At 39.1% G+C, this 15,555-nt stretch overlaps 1 protein-coding gene across 1 annotated transcript in view; it reads left to right on the top strand.

Annotated features, from left to right (window-relative positions):
* GNAT2 (G protein subunit alpha transducin 2) overlaps positions 1 to 15,555 on the top strand; it is a 37,635-nt gene that overhangs the window by 11,929 nt on the left and 10,151 nt on the right. The window contains exons 3-4 of the mRNA XM_060231598.1: positions 736 to 877; positions 2,400 to 2,557. Of these exons, the coding sequence (XP_060087581.1) occupies positions 736 to 877; positions 2,400 to 2,557 (300 nt within the window). The remainder of the gene's footprint in view (positions 1 to 735; positions 878 to 2,399; positions 2,558 to 15,555) is intronic.

Raw genomic sequence — 15,555 nt, 5'->3', positions numbered from 1 at the left:
ACAAATTCTTTTTCCATACTACAGAGTACACATTGACTGAACAGCAGCAATTCCCCAGCATATGATTGAAATAACTCCCAGAATAAATCTGTAAGTCTAGAGTCTGACCAAATCCAGAATGGTATGTTTCTAAGCCGTGGTGCCTTGTGAAATATGTGCACCAATGAATTGTTGAAAGCATAATAAAGATGGAGACAGTACTATTACTGTACCCTTAGTGCTGTTTTATCTGGGATGCTTTTAACTACAGCTGGGTCTTCCTATGATAATTAGATTTTAAACACCAAATTATCAGCAGAAAAATGCAAGCTCTTCTGGGGGATGGGTACATCCCATTCTAACACTAACCAGTGCTGAAAAGCTGATACACTTCAGATCTTAAGTTTTTACAGATTCCCAACTCTTGAGTGGCTAATTAGTTTTGACTTGTAAATCTAATTTTTAAAATTGTGATAATTTCATAGCCCTGCAGCAAAGTGTTAGAAAGAACAAGCTATTTGCCGCTATGGATTCATCCCAAGTGGTTAAAACAAGGTGCTAGGAAAAAATGGGGAGAGGACATGTGCCAGTGTAGACTAGCTGAGCAGATTTAGAGTTTTTGAGGGACAGTCATTGCCCACAATGGAGGAAAGTTAAAATTTATTCCTAACTCCCTTTCAATTACAACCCTTTGTTCTGTTTGCACAGGCCCTCAATAGCTATATTTCTCCTAAGGATGCTTCCATTTTTCCACAGGATTATCCATCAAGATGGTTACTCAAAAGAAGAATGTATGGAGTTCATATCTGTCATATATGGCAACATACTGCAGTCCATTCTGGCCATCATCAGAGCCATGATCACTTTGGGGATAGATTATGGTGACTCAGCCCGAGCAGTGAGTGTTACTATTCCCAATTCCAGCATGTTTTCCTTAGTCCAACTGTGGTACCTGCAAGTGAAGGGTAAAGCATTTGTCACTCTGAAAGCAGTTTAAATCTTCTATAGAGACAACAAAAAATGTTCATGTCCTGATCAGACCCTACAAACAGTAGCTGTTTTGATGTCAGCAAAGGACAAGTATCTATTACAGTTGCCTTCTTCATATTCAAGGCCAATATATTGCTTACCATATTTATGAAAAATATAAACCTCTCTCATACATGTCATTGTTACCGGAAAACCTATGACAGCTCCTTGTCTATATGCCCAAGAAATATTTCCAGAAACTAATAGTTGTCACTGGATGGATGGAATATCCTGACATCCAGCTAGTGAAATTTAGGAAATCAGTGATTGTAATGGAATATACTGAACATTCTTTTTAAATGGGTAGTCTCAAGGGTTCCTCAAGCTGAAGTAGCTATTGTACATTGCCACCTGGTGGTTAAAGAGAGTGTTTTGTGAGCATGAATTCACAAGAGTTCAAAATTACAATATCAGAAAAGACCTAGAATCATAGAGTTGGAAGGTACCTCCAGGATCATCTAGTCCAACCCCCTTCACAATGCAGGAAACTTACAAATACCTCCCCCTAAATTCACAGGATCCTCATTGCTGTCAGATGGCCATCTAGCCTCTGTTTAAAAACCTCCAAGGAAGGAGAGCCCACCACCTCCCAAGGAAGCCTGTTCCACTGAGGAACCGCTCTAACAGTCAGGAAGTTCTTCCTAATATTGAGCCTCTTTTGTTTCTGAAGGGACACCTAGGCCATTCACAGTTGATAGAATTAGTAGTGGGAACATAGCACCCGTGTATGAAGACACAGTGTGGTGTAAGTGTAAAGGTACCAAGCCACCAGCAAACTGTGCTTTGGGGTGTAGACATTCTTGGAAAGATTGTCGTTGATCATGCCAAGATTGTACCAGGATGGAAGTACACAAATGTGTGTCCATTTCAGGAGAAAGGTAGAAGCATACTTATGGCAAGAATTTCTAGATTCAAACCATTCCCAACAGATTGTTATTTGTGTCTATACTCATCATAGAAGATTTCACAGTGGTAAGCCAACAGTTTCTGCATGTCAAGCTCAGAGCTGATTTACTGGTTTATTGGTCCTATTGTCCTTTCAGCTGTTCTTGCTCTTAATTTAACACAGCTCTTCCTTATAACTTTTTAGATATTTGATGTTCCTTGTGTGTCTTTTCTGTGTGCTTTGTTTTGCTGCATTTACAGTGCAGTCTTTTCCTGGGGGTAAGCCTCACTGAATAGACCTAAGTAAACCTGCTTAGGGTTCCTCTATCAGTTTGCTGGATTCCCTGACAGCTCTCACTTTCCAAGTTAACAAGGGAGGGGTGGAATATGAATGCCTTATTGGAAAAAAAGAACTAATCCTGATGGCACAGAAAAGGGTCAGTTGAATCCCATTCCTCAAGTCCCCAAGGCAACATAGTTCTCTTCCATGTTTTGTCTCTTTAAAGGATGATGGACGACTGCTGTTCAACTTGGCTGACTCCATTGAAGAAGGAACTATGCCTAAAGAGCTAGTGGAATGTATAAAGAGGCTCTGGAAAGATTCAGGTGTTCAGGTCTGCTTTGACCGGGCAGCAGAGTACCAGCTCAATGACTCTGCTTCATAGTAAGTTTGCCCCTTTGATGCTGGTTTTTTTTTTAATCATCATGTGAGTTGGGGAGAGACAACAACACAGAGTTAGCTGCTTTAGGGGGTTTGGCTGTGAGATTCTAGATAGACCACTGGCTTACTGCTTAGCAGCACAAATCTCAGACTTCTCCATCTTTTGAAGTACTGCCAGCCTCTGGAATGGCACATAACTAAAGACCATTTTCTCCCTCCCTGCTCTCCAAAACTGTGGCCTGCTTTCAAGAAGTGTGTGAGCTACTTCTGATTGGCTGACTGGGAAAGATGCAAACTACTGGTCCTGTCCACATGGTTCAATATTGTGGGATTATACCACTGGTCAGCAGCATCCATGTGTGTAAGAAAGAGTGGGGATTCCCCGACAGTGCTACATATTACATATGACATACTAAGTCAGATAAGGACCAGATCTACATGTTTTTTGAGGGGGGGCAAAATTAAAAAATGACACCCCCTTATTGGCCTTTCTATCTTATGGTCCCATAGAATATAATAGACTCCATACCCAATTTGGCGCCCCCCCTCCGTTGGTGCCCGGGACAAGCACCCCCCTCTGCCCCCCCCCACTAGATCCGGCCCTGAGTTAGATAGCTGACCCATCTAGCCCAGTATTGTTTATTGTAACTAGCAGTGGCTCTCCAGAGTCTTAGAGACTGGCCTTTCCCAACACCAGCTGTATGAAACCCTTTTGCTGGAGATACCAGACCTGGACCCTTCTGTAATTAAAATATCTCAGTCATTGATGCTAAATACTTTGACTGAAGTGCAAAGAATGTGTGGATGTGTCAATAGTTCTAATATATGCCTATGCTTCAGTGCTCCTCTATTAGCGCTCCTGATGATTCTACCATTGTATTGTCATACCTAAATCTCATTGTCCTGCAGACAGATATAAGGGGTCGAATGAAAATCAAAAGTACATAGGACCAGCAGATTTGCAGGAGTGCAGATACAGCCTAACACATCATAATGTTAAATTAAAACAATATCCATAACTAATAGCTTCTCCACTGCAACTCATAGATTCTTACTACATTTGGTATTTACAGAGTAACTTGTCTTAGGGTGTATATAAGTGACAATTCACGTATTTTAAAATCATACCAGTTCATGCTGCTTTAATTCTTGCACATACATCCTTACTTCATCAGACAAATATGATAAAATCTTTTCCATACACTTCTATACCATAAGGTCAAAATCTACCACCATTCCAGAAGAATAACTGTGTTGACCTATTGCAGGGGTGTCAAACTTATGAGATCTGACAAAAATGAGATCTTGTTGGACCAGGCCATATGTGTCATAAAATGTAATGCCAGGTAGCTCAGATATGAACTTTATAAAGGATACAAACACAATTATTTCTTTTTAAAAAAACTTAAAATAAAACATACTTAAAACATTAGCACTTGTTGATCTTAGTGATTCTTTCTTTATATCTCTCCCATGCAATCCAGAGTACCGGGCAAAGGAAGCTAAGGCTTTTTCCTTCCTTCCCCAGGAGACCAGGAGGTGAGGATCCTCAGCCAATAGAAGGAAGAGAGGCTTGGCTCAGTAGCTCTGCTGTGCAATTGAGCAAGTCTGGTAAAGCAAGCTGTGATGCAAAAGGAAGCAGGAGAGAGGGAGAAGGAAGCAGACGGGGGGGGGGCAGTGATAGGAGTCCTCTGGAGGCCTGATTTGGTCCCTGTGCTGCATGTTGGACACCCTTTCTTCTGCATCTTCTTTGCAACCAGCCCTTCTTCTGGCATCTTAAAGGCAAACACATTTATTATGGCATAAGCTTTCATGAGCCAGAAACCTTCTTAAGTTAGAAGCTCACCAATTTTTAAAGGCAATTTAAAGCCCTTGTCATAAGCTCAGATTTAACAGGGCAACTAAGCCCTAGTTGGTGTATGCTGGCAACTGGCCATACTGCCACCATGACACCACAGTGGTGTAATTCCTACACAATGTAGAATTAGGCAACCATTAGGAGCATGCCATGAGCAAAGTTGCCATCCTTTCCAGCTCTTGGCACACCCCAAAGCTGGCACAATGCTATGCCACTGAAAACTTTAGCATAACTCAAAGACATCCCACAGTAGCCTATGCAAGAGAAACACACACCAGTGCCACTCAAGATACCAACTAAGCCATTGCAGTCCTTCAAGGCAGTCAAATGTGGCCTCAGTTGAGCCACCCATGGCTCTGAGTTTAGAGTGTGTGGCATGGGGCTATACCACTGTGGCTCCTGGGATGCACACTTAGATCACAGAATGGGAGACTTTGGTGGCAGGAACCTCACAGAAGAGGTACTTTGCAAAACAAAAGCTGTCTGAGCCCAAACAACCAGAATAAATATTGCTATATTTGCCTCACACTACTCTGTTGAGAACCCTTACAGATACTCCAGCTCAGGATACAGACGCCAAAGGGAAACCCTGCTGTCCCTCATGGGTGTACATATGCAAGGACAAGATACCCCTCCACAAAGGTAAGCGAGAGGGACCCCCTGCCTCAAAATGGGACTGCTGCAACCATCTTCCCTTCCTCCCACTCCATATCTACTCTGTGTAACAAGTGTGACTCCTGCAATTGTGGTTTGCAGCCAATAACTATGTACAGTGCTGGGTGTTTTGTGCAGATGTGCTGGTATTCCAGTACTGTGCAGCCACCATGACATCATGTCAGAGTCACCCCTGTCCCCACAAGCAGAGGCTGGTGACTCCCAGCCACTACACTCTGATCTGTGCTACTGCTGATTAAGCCATTTGTCTTGCAGGTTCAGAGCTCTGTGGAGCAACCTAAGCAGACAGGGCAGGCTCATTTCCACCAGAGTTCACTACAAGGAATGGGTATGTGATGTCTCAGTGGTTACACTATATACTCCACCAGGGGAGCCCAATGTTTGGGGACCCTCTCCAATGTGGGGAGGGCGGAGCTGTGAGCATGCTAGAGCACCATATGCAGACCATTGGAGCTCTTCCCGTTTCTGTGGAACATTTCTTATTGCTCTCCTTCTGTCTCTTTGGATCCTGTGCAGGCAGCAACTCAACAGGGCAGGGGTCAGGAATGACTGTATTCCCACTGTGATGTCGACCACCTACCAAGGCAACAGCTTGATGGACAGCTGCAGTGATGATTGTCCATTTGGCTGCTCTGGTGTGGGTTACCAACTCTCTTGCTCCAGCTCAGCTCCCGCTTGATTGGCATGCTTTCCCCACTCATGAGCATGTAGTGATTGATACAACTCTACCTGTGACTCTGTGGTGTGTCAGTGAAATTTGCAAAGGCACAGAAGCCTTTACTAGAATGAGAGGGATGGCAGCCCTAGTCCTCTGACTTTGTTTCAGTGTTCCTCGTGCTGTTCAATAAATGCATAAACCACTCTTTAGCTGTGTCTCTGCTTAACTGGGGTTCAACAGAATAGGCTTGGTTCTGCCTCCTGCTTATTTCTAACCTCAGCTGCCTTCAGCTTGGACCTAATGCCAGGAGGGGGTTGCGGTGAGTGCAGATGGATATGCTCTTGCAAGAGAGAGAAGAAGGATCTCCAGGTTGCTTGCAGCCCCACAGCACTGCTGGCATCTGATAAGCCATAAAGAAGCAAAGAGGAAGCAACCAGTCTCAGAAGCACAGGAGGCAGATGGTGCTTGATGGGCATGTGGAGCTGCTAATCAGCATGAGAGATCCAATTCTCTCCCCCCACCCCAATGTTTGATGGGGCCAAATCTCACATGTGATCCGGAGTCCAACTGGACTGCTGCAGGGCTTATGTGGGAACTGAACTGGGGGCCTTGAATATGCTACGTCTGTGCTTTTCCATTGCACCATGTCCATCTCTACAGTCTTCCCTTGCCCTGCTTCACCTGAGTTCTTTTGACAGCAAAGATGCCTCATTCCTTATACTGTGTCTTATAGTTTTCATCTGTCTGGTTAGCAAACCGCTCTTAAGTGTACGAGTTTGAGCCCATCCCTCCTGTTTTGCTGTTGGGGCAAAAGGTGAACTTTGCCTTCTGGTCAGCATCTCTCTCATTGGGACTCAAACTCACACCTATTTGCCACGTGGTGCCTTTTCCCAGTGAGCTGCAGGATGGTGGTAGTGGTGATGGAACTGCTGTTTGTGAGGGTGCAGTTGTGCATTCCCTTGCTGCTTTGGTTTTTAAATTTTTATTAAGTTTCAATATAAAGGAAAAGGGATGGAAATGCCTTCTTCCTTTCTGTTAAAAGTTGTGCTGGTGTTTGTAAATCTCAATAGCTTCTCTGTTCATGCACTTCAAGAAGGAGACCACATCATCCGCTTTGAAAGAACTGAAGTCCTTTCTACGGCCTCACATTATCATACCCGCCTGAACAGAGAAGCTATTGAGATTTACAAACACAAGCACAACTTTAACAGAAAGGAAGAAGGCATTTCCATCTACCAATCTTGGTATCCAGCTTTGCAAAACACCCTGCAGACTATAAATTGCAGAAATTCACAGAACAATCAGCACAGTCAACAATAATCTCCCTTTTCTTCACACCCCTTCCAACCCTCCCAGCAATCAACACAGAACAATGGTCACATTCAACAGCCAGTTTCCTTATCACTACCCTTCCAGGAAGCCCCACCAAACAATGGGCACATCCACAAACCTATTGCCCTTTCACCACACCCCCTCCAGCCTAGAAATAGCAGCTCTCCAGCAACCCTGGCCTCACTCAATGCACAGCAGCCAAGAAGGTCAGAGCACCTGCTCCGGTTGCAACGCCACTGAGGATGTTCTCCGCAGCCGAGAACGAAACGTCTGGAAGAAAAACTTTCTCCAGTAGAACACGGCACTTGAGCCCAAAAGATTCTACAAACCCTAATTATCTTAATTATTTCCAACCAAAAAAGAAATGGCAATAAAAATAACACAAGACCAAAATAAAACCTAGCAAATAGTTTATCTGTTCCACTATAAAACAAATACTTTATCTGTTTCACTATTTCTAAAAGAATAACCAAGAGCAGAACTTTAAAATTTTCGAATACCTGTGTTGTCTACCTTATTATAAATTGGCCCAAATTAATCATTTATCTAGATTAAATACTTAAATATTTAACTTCATTAAACTTTTTGGGAAACTATATCTGTTAAAATCATACATTCTCTATAACCCACTCCCTGTTAAATTGCTCCATTTAACTTTATAAAAAGAGTAGAATGTCTAAGGAAGAGAAAAACGGCCTATACAATCCATAAATGAAAATAACAGACAGCAGAGAAACAATCAGATTAAAAGTCTCATTTGCCATTTCAAAGCTATATGTCTCCAGAAATCTTGTTTGCCATTTTCAATCTGTTTCATGGCCACACATCAGTTCCTTTTTATTAATTCTATGATAATCAGTTACAAGAAAGAGCATCAGTTTATAATCCCTTCTTTTTAAAAGTTTTCCAGGACTTGATTTTCTTAAGTAGCCAGCCTTTTCTCCATTTAGAATATGCATCTGTTGTATTAAAAGCGGTGAAGTCTCCACGCCGTCACTTCCTCCTGCAAAAACTATAATCAAGCTTGATTTTCACCTCCTTTTTGTTACTACGCACAATGTCTCCTTTTTTATTTTTTTCCAACTCCTTTCCCACCGGATCTTTATCCACCTCTCTCATCTCTGTAGACATCACTGGGATCCCTTCTTCGCTCCACTCATGTAGATTTTCAATTTCACTGTGTTTTAAAATAAAGATTTCCACTTTGTTCTGTATTAACTCTGCTAGCAAACCAATTTCCTGCTTTAGGGAGGATATGGCATCCATAATATCTTTTTTATAAAATGCTTCAGGTTGAATTGCAATCTTCTTTGCAGTATAACTCTGTCTGATAGTCAAAGTTAAAAACCAACTCTAAGTCCCAGATAGTCTATTTTTAGTCAGACTGTATTAAAATCAAATAATGTTCTGGGACTTCCTGGGTTGGAAAATGGCGAGCTGAGTTGCTTTCCTAACGGGGGCAGGCTGGCACTTCTGTTCAGGGTAGTAAAAGGCAAATTAATGCCTTCTGCCTACATTTCTCAGCTAGAGAATTGTCCAAGATATGCACAAATACTTTGAGGAGACTTACCTTGGCTGAAAGGGAGTCCCGGGGAGGGGGGGGAGCTCCTTTGAGGCTTTGAGGGATCTCTGAAGAGAAGTTGCATATTCATCATCTGCAGAAGTTTCCAGAGTCATCAATTTGGCATAAACTCGGCAGGATCCAAACCTTCTTTTACAATTTTAAACATCTAATCTACAAAGGATTGGTATTGATTTGGATAAACTACGGAAAAAGGTACTATTTGCTATCTCTTCATTCCGGGACTAATTAAAGTTAAACAAAACAAAAGTAAAAGGTGGGAGTTGGAAATACTGAAAGCCTGAAAGGAGAAGAAGATAAGGGGCTAAATTTGAACTTTGTAAACTTAAAAGACAGTGTTAAAAGAAGAAAGGAATTTATTGTTTAGTCTATCTGTGGTTGAGGAGGCAGCACCATCATCACAGACCTGGAGTTCTCACAGTCAACACAGGAAATACGTCAGATATCGTGAGATTTCTCTACCATTGAAACGAGATTTGAAGGCAAGAAAAGCAGGAAGTATCGGAGGAAAAAGAAGAAAGTCAACAAAGCAAACAGCTTACTCTAAGATTATAATACCAGAGAGAAACATCGGTGGCCATTGTTGTTGGGAGGACTAAGTTTTAACATTGTTTTTAAAGTGATTGGGACATTAAAAATTGGTGGAGTTAACAGATTTGGCAATTAAAAAATTACTACTGTTGGATAGTAGATAAGAAGATTTAAACTGGTAGAAGGGGAAAAAGGAAAAAAATTTAAAGTGAAGCAAAAGTTGTGACTGCCATTTTGGGAGAAATAAAAACTTTAAACATTAATATCTGAGCCTGGGAGGCTCAGAGGACAGTGAAATTGGGTGCATTGGAAAGGGCAAGCTTCACTTTATCAAACCTGATGGTTCAAATTTAATTTGGTGAGATTAAAATTTTTGATTTCTTTTATATGTCAGACCCGAAACAAACTCATGCTAGGTCTGCTTCAATAGAGTAAAAGCAAGCCCAATTAGATGCAATGGAAGCTAGGATAATGAAGGGGGTGAAAGAAATGATAACTGCCTCTAAAAAAGAAATAAGAAAGGATATTGAGAACTCAAAGAAAGAATTAAAAAAGGAAATAGAGAATCTCAGAAATGACACTGTGGTAATAACAAAGAAAGTACAAGAAGTGGAAGAGAGAGTGAAAACACATGACTCCTTGTTAAAATTACAAGAAAAAGTGACAATTCATGACTGCAAACTGATGGAAACTCAGATCCGTCTGAGAGGTGTACCTGAAGATGAAAAATCAGACTTAAAAGAATACATAATAAAAATAATTGCAGAATTTTTGGAGGAAGATCCTGAAGGGAATAGAAATATGTATGACTATATGTATAGAGTAAACTCACTCTATGCAAAAAAGAATAATCTGCTAAGAGATGTGGTCATAAGATTTATGACAAAAGAAATGGTGGGAAAAATCATGAATAAAAACTTTGAAAAGTCATTGACAGTGGGAGGCAGTAGACTAAGAATTATGAAAGAACTGCCAAGACAAGTGTTAACTGACCGAAAGGCATATAAAAAATTGACAGAAAAACTATGTGACAATGGAATGAGGTATAAATGGATAATACCTGAAGGTTTGAGCTTTGAACTTCAAGGGAAAAGGATTACAATCACAAATACACAGGAACTGCATAGATTTTATGAAGAAAATAAAGAATTTGCACCATGATGGATTACAAATTGATATCTTGGAATGCAAATGGACTAAATTCACCACAAAAAAGAAAGGCAACGTTTCATTGGATAAAAAAACAAAATTGTAATATAGTATGTTTGCAAGAAGTGCATATTAGACAAAAGGATTATAAATTTTTATGGAATAAACAATTGGGACTAGAATTTTTTACATTGGGTGAACAAAAGAGAGGAGTAGTCTTTTATATTAAACAAGAATTAGACCCGAAATTGGTATTTAAAGATAAGGATGGAAAATATATAACGGTAGAAATTACTTTGAATGCCAAAAAAACATTGTTGTTGGGACTTTATGCTCCTAATGGTGCTAAAGACATTTTCTTTAAAAATATTACACAACATCTTGATAAAGTGACCTATGAGCAAATTTTATTGATGGGGGACTTTAACGGAACAATTCAGAATACGATAGATCTGGGAAGGAAAAAAATGATAAAGAAGGGAAATTGCCAAAGTCTTTTTTTTTAATTAGTCAAACAGGAGAGTTTGGAAGATATATGGAGGAAGTGTAATCCTGAAGTACGGGACTATACCTTTTTTTCAGCTAGACATAGCTCTTTCTCTAGAATTGACATGTTGTGGGGTACTAAAGATTTGGGGCTTATAACAAAGAAAATAGAGATATTACCTAAAATAGGAGCTGATCATAACCCAAAAATGTGGATTACAAACTGTCGAAAAAGTCAAGAAGATGGAGATTAAATGAAGATTTACTACAAAATAAAGAAATAGTGACATCTCTAGAAAATGAAAACAAAGCATACTTCCAAGTAAATGACAGAGAGGATATAGAATTTCAGATGGTATGGGATGCCTACAAGGCAGTAATGAGAGGATTATTAATAACATTGAATAGTAAAGACAAGAGAGCAAAAGATAAACAGATGTTGGACATTCAAAATGAAATTAAGAAAAAAGGTGAATTAAGGAAAAGGCCAGGAAAAAAGAAAATTTTAAGGGAGATTACAATATTGCAAGCACAAATGAGACATCTGTTAAATAAAGAATTGGAATGGAATTTGAAAAAATTAAAACAGAAATCTTTTGAGGGAGTGAATAAACCTGGAAAACATTTGGCCTGGCAATTGAAGAAAAAGAGAGAAAGTAAAATTATTAATAAAATTGTGGCTGATGGAAGAGAGATGGTAGATCAAGAAGGAATAAAGAGAGAATTTTTTAAATACTATGCTAAACTATTTAAAGGTGTTAAAGTAAAGAAAAGATTGAAGCGTATTTGCAGAAGATTAAAATAGCACCCTTAACCGATTATATGGAAAAAATTTTGAATGATCCAATTGAAAAAATAGAAATTGAAGTAGCGATTAATGCAATGAAAATTGGAAAGGCTCCTGGACCAGATGGATTTACGACAATTTTTTAAAAAACATTTAAAGAAGAATTAATATGAAACTTCAAAAATGAATGAATGTGATAAGAATAAATGGGAAAATACCAAATTCATGGAAGGAAGCAGTAATTTCGTTGATTCCAAAGGAAAATAGAGATGTCACTAATGTAAAAAACTATAGACCAATCTCTTTATTAAACAATGATTATAAGATATACACAAGAATCTTAGCAGAACGACTTAAGCAATATCTAATAAATTTTTATAAAGGAAGACCAAGCGGGTTTTCTCCCTAAAAGGCAAATAAGAGACAATATTAGAACTGTTTTAAATATTGTAGAATACTATGAAAGACATCCAGAGAAGGAAGTTGCATTATTCTTTGCGGACGCAGAGAAAGCTTTTGATAATTTGAATTGGGACTTTATGTTTGCAGTAATGGAGAAAATAAAGGGGGAAAACTGTATAAGAATGATAAAAGCAATTTATACTGAACAACGTGTAAGGTTATATATAAATGCAGATCTTACAGAAGAAATGATAATCAGCAAAGGTACAAGGCAAGGTTGTTTGCTTTCACCATTGTTGTTTATAATGACTCTTGAAATCTTATTGATGCAAATACAAGATGATGAAGAAATTGAAGGAATGAGAAATAAAGGATTTTCCTATAAATATAGAGCATTTGCAGATGATATGTTTATAAATGAAAATCCTATGCAAGTAACACCTTTGTTGTTAGCCAAAATACAAGATTTTGGAGAATTGGTGAGACTTTATGTTAATAAAGAAAAGTCAAAAATTTTGTGTAAAATATGCAAGTAAGTAAACAAAAGGAATTGCAGAGATTAACGGGATATGAAGTTACCCCTAAAGTAAAATATTTGGGCGTGGAAATAACAATGAAGAAGATTGATTCGTTTAAAAACAATTATGAAAAGTTATGGCGTAAAATGGATGAAGATATGATAAAATGGAACAAGCTTAATTTGTCACTGCTTGGTAGAATAGCTGCAATTAAGATGAACATTTTGCCGAGAATAATTTATTTGCTTCAAACTATTCCGATTGTGAAAGACAGTGAACAATTTAATAAATGGTAAAGAAAGATTTCAGAATTTGTATGGGCCAGGAAATAACCAAGGATTAAAATGAAAGTTGTACCAGATGCTAAAGAGGAGGATTTCAACTACCAGATTTAAGATTATAACATGAAGCAGTTTGTCTAGATAAAAAATTGGCTGACGCTGTTGAATAAAAAACTTTTAACGTTGGAAGGTCATGGAAATAAATTCGGCTGGCATGCTTATATGTACTATGGAAAGAAAAAGTCAGATTTTTTTTTCTCACCATTATATAAGAAATAATCTACTAAATGTTTGGATGAAGAAATATGGCGATAAGAGAAAACCACTATGGATAGTGCCAGCAGAAGTAATAAGAATAACAGCTGAGACAGGAGAGGAAAAAGGGATGTCATATGATCAATTATTAAAAATACAAAGCAGTAAAATAGAATTGAAAACTGCTGAAGAGTTGAATAATAAGTATGATTGGTTTCAAATGCAACAAATAAAAAGTTTGGTGGAAAGCGATGTTAAAACTGAAGGAATAAGACGAGAACAAACAGAAATAGAAAAAGTTCTGCTTGGGAATAATGAAAAATTAATTTTGAAAATCTATAAGTTACTTTTAAAATGGTCTACGGAAGATGAAGTAGTTAAATCTCAAATGATTAAGTGGGCAATTAGTGTAAATAAAGAAATATAGATGGGCACATGGGAATATTTGTGGAAGAACTCTATGAAACTCTCAACATGTCAGAGTATTAAAGAAAACTGTTTTAAGATGATGTACAGATGGTATATGACTCCTAAAAAGTTGGCAAAGATGAACAATAAGATGCCATATAGATATTGGAAATGTAAAATACATGAAGATTCTTTCTACCATATGCAGTGGACTTGTGAAAGTGCGAAAAAGTACTGGCAGATGATTCAACAAGAGATTTCTAGAATCTTGGGATACGAATTTAACAAAGTTGTAGAGACTTTTCTTTTGGGAGTACAAATGGAGAAATTTCCAAAAGAAGATAGAACTTTAATTTGGTACTTGCTCTCAGCTGCTAGGACATTGCGCAGTTGTGGAAGCAAGAAAAAATACCAGAAAAATTGGATTGGATTGTAAAAGTTATGACATGGAGTGAAATGGACAAGTTAACAAGGACCTTAAGAGACTATGATTTATAAGTATTTAAGATGGAGTGGAAAAAGTTCAGAAGATACGTAGAAAAAGAGTGGAAAATAAAAGGACGGACAATTTTTGATAATGACTAAGTACAAGAGGGAGGAGTATATTAATGTTGGTTCTTATTAATTAAGGGTACCTTTAATATTAAGTTTTTAAGTGTATAACACCGGCGGGGGTCAAGTAAGGGGGGGAGGGGTGGGTAGAAAGTAATATATGGGATAGATTAAAAAAAGTAATTATTAATGCAGTAAGAAATTGAAATTTATTACCATATGTTACTAATAAAATTGTTTGAAAGAAAATCGAATAATGTTCTCATTTTAGCTTGTTTAGTTGTAAGCCAAATCCATTCAAATGTCCATATTCAATCCCATTTAAGTTATTACAAATCGTTGAGATTGTTCTTTGTTTTTTTGAAGCCTCCCGCAGGGGAAGAAAAAAAAAGGGGGGGAATCTCCTCTTCTTCCCCATTTTTGAACAGTTCAAATTGGCGTTATCACAGAAGATCCAGTAATTGGTAGTAATATAAGAAAAGACTTACTTGCACGATAGCATTTCGGTGCTTAAGGTAGAAGTAGGATATAGTAGAGGCTTGTTAAAGAAAGAAAGCAGTTGGGCATTCATCTCTTACTGCCATCATGGCGACCACGACAGTGGAGCATCGAGGCAAACAGGAGGAACAGGGACCAGCTAACGCTGTTTGCCTGGTTCCTGTCGAGCCCCTTGCCATTGGAAGACCCCTCCAGGGTCTCCCGGGAGGTGCCACAGCTGTGGCACCCCTCCTACCGTCCAGTTCAGGGGGGCCGCTAAGAGCGAGCTCCACCGAGCTCGAGACGCCGCAGCCCGGAAGTCCGCATTCCCTTGCTGCTGTCCTAATGTCTCCATTTCTCTTGTCTGGCAACAGACTGGTTCTCCCACATCCCACCCTGTACAGAATCTATACCCTTGTCAGAAGGGGTCTTGAGTAGTCTGTCACAGTTGCCTGTGCTAAGTGAGTGTGTAGTCCACATATGGGTGGGAACTGCTTGACACCAGAGGACCATGACCACATTTATCCACAATGGTTGGTTTAGCATGTGCCACTCACTCATGAAAGCAGTGGTAAGCAAACTGCTGCAAAATTTGCAGACTCTGGCAGGCTTGTTATGGACTCTATAATCACTATGCTGTGTACAGCTTTCTGAGGAATGTTTCTGTTGCTTTATCCCCTCTGCAGCCACAGGATAGCCTTAGGGTGTTCATCAGTTCTGCCACCAGCACACTGGTTTTGGGAGAATGGAGCTTTAGGGGACTAGGGAGCCAATAGTGCTAATGAAGCCCCAGTGGACAATATAGCTTTCTTCTGCCCTGCAATAACACAACTGACCAAGCTCCTTTACTTTCTGCTAAACATAGTCTTTATAGGCTTGGAACATAAGTATAGGATCTTACTGAATCCCCTGAAAGGACTTACACATGTTTGGACAGAAGTACTCTGCTGATGATGTAAACAGATCCAACCAAATAGGACAAACAGTAGGACACATCCCATCGTTTCATTTATCCAGGTACCAAAAATGTGGAGGCATTTGAAAATGCCT

Source organism: Heteronotia binoei, chromosome 2 (assembly GCF_032191835.1).
Source record: "Heteronotia binoei isolate CCM8104 ecotype False Entrance Well chromosome 2, APGP_CSIRO_Hbin_v1, whole genome shotgun sequence".
NCBI lineage: Eukaryota > Metazoa > Chordata > Lepidosauria > Squamata > Gekkonidae > Heteronotia > Heteronotia binoei.
The sequence above is the reverse complement of the archived record's forward strand: the minus strand, read 5'-3'. Positions and strand labels throughout refer to the sequence as shown.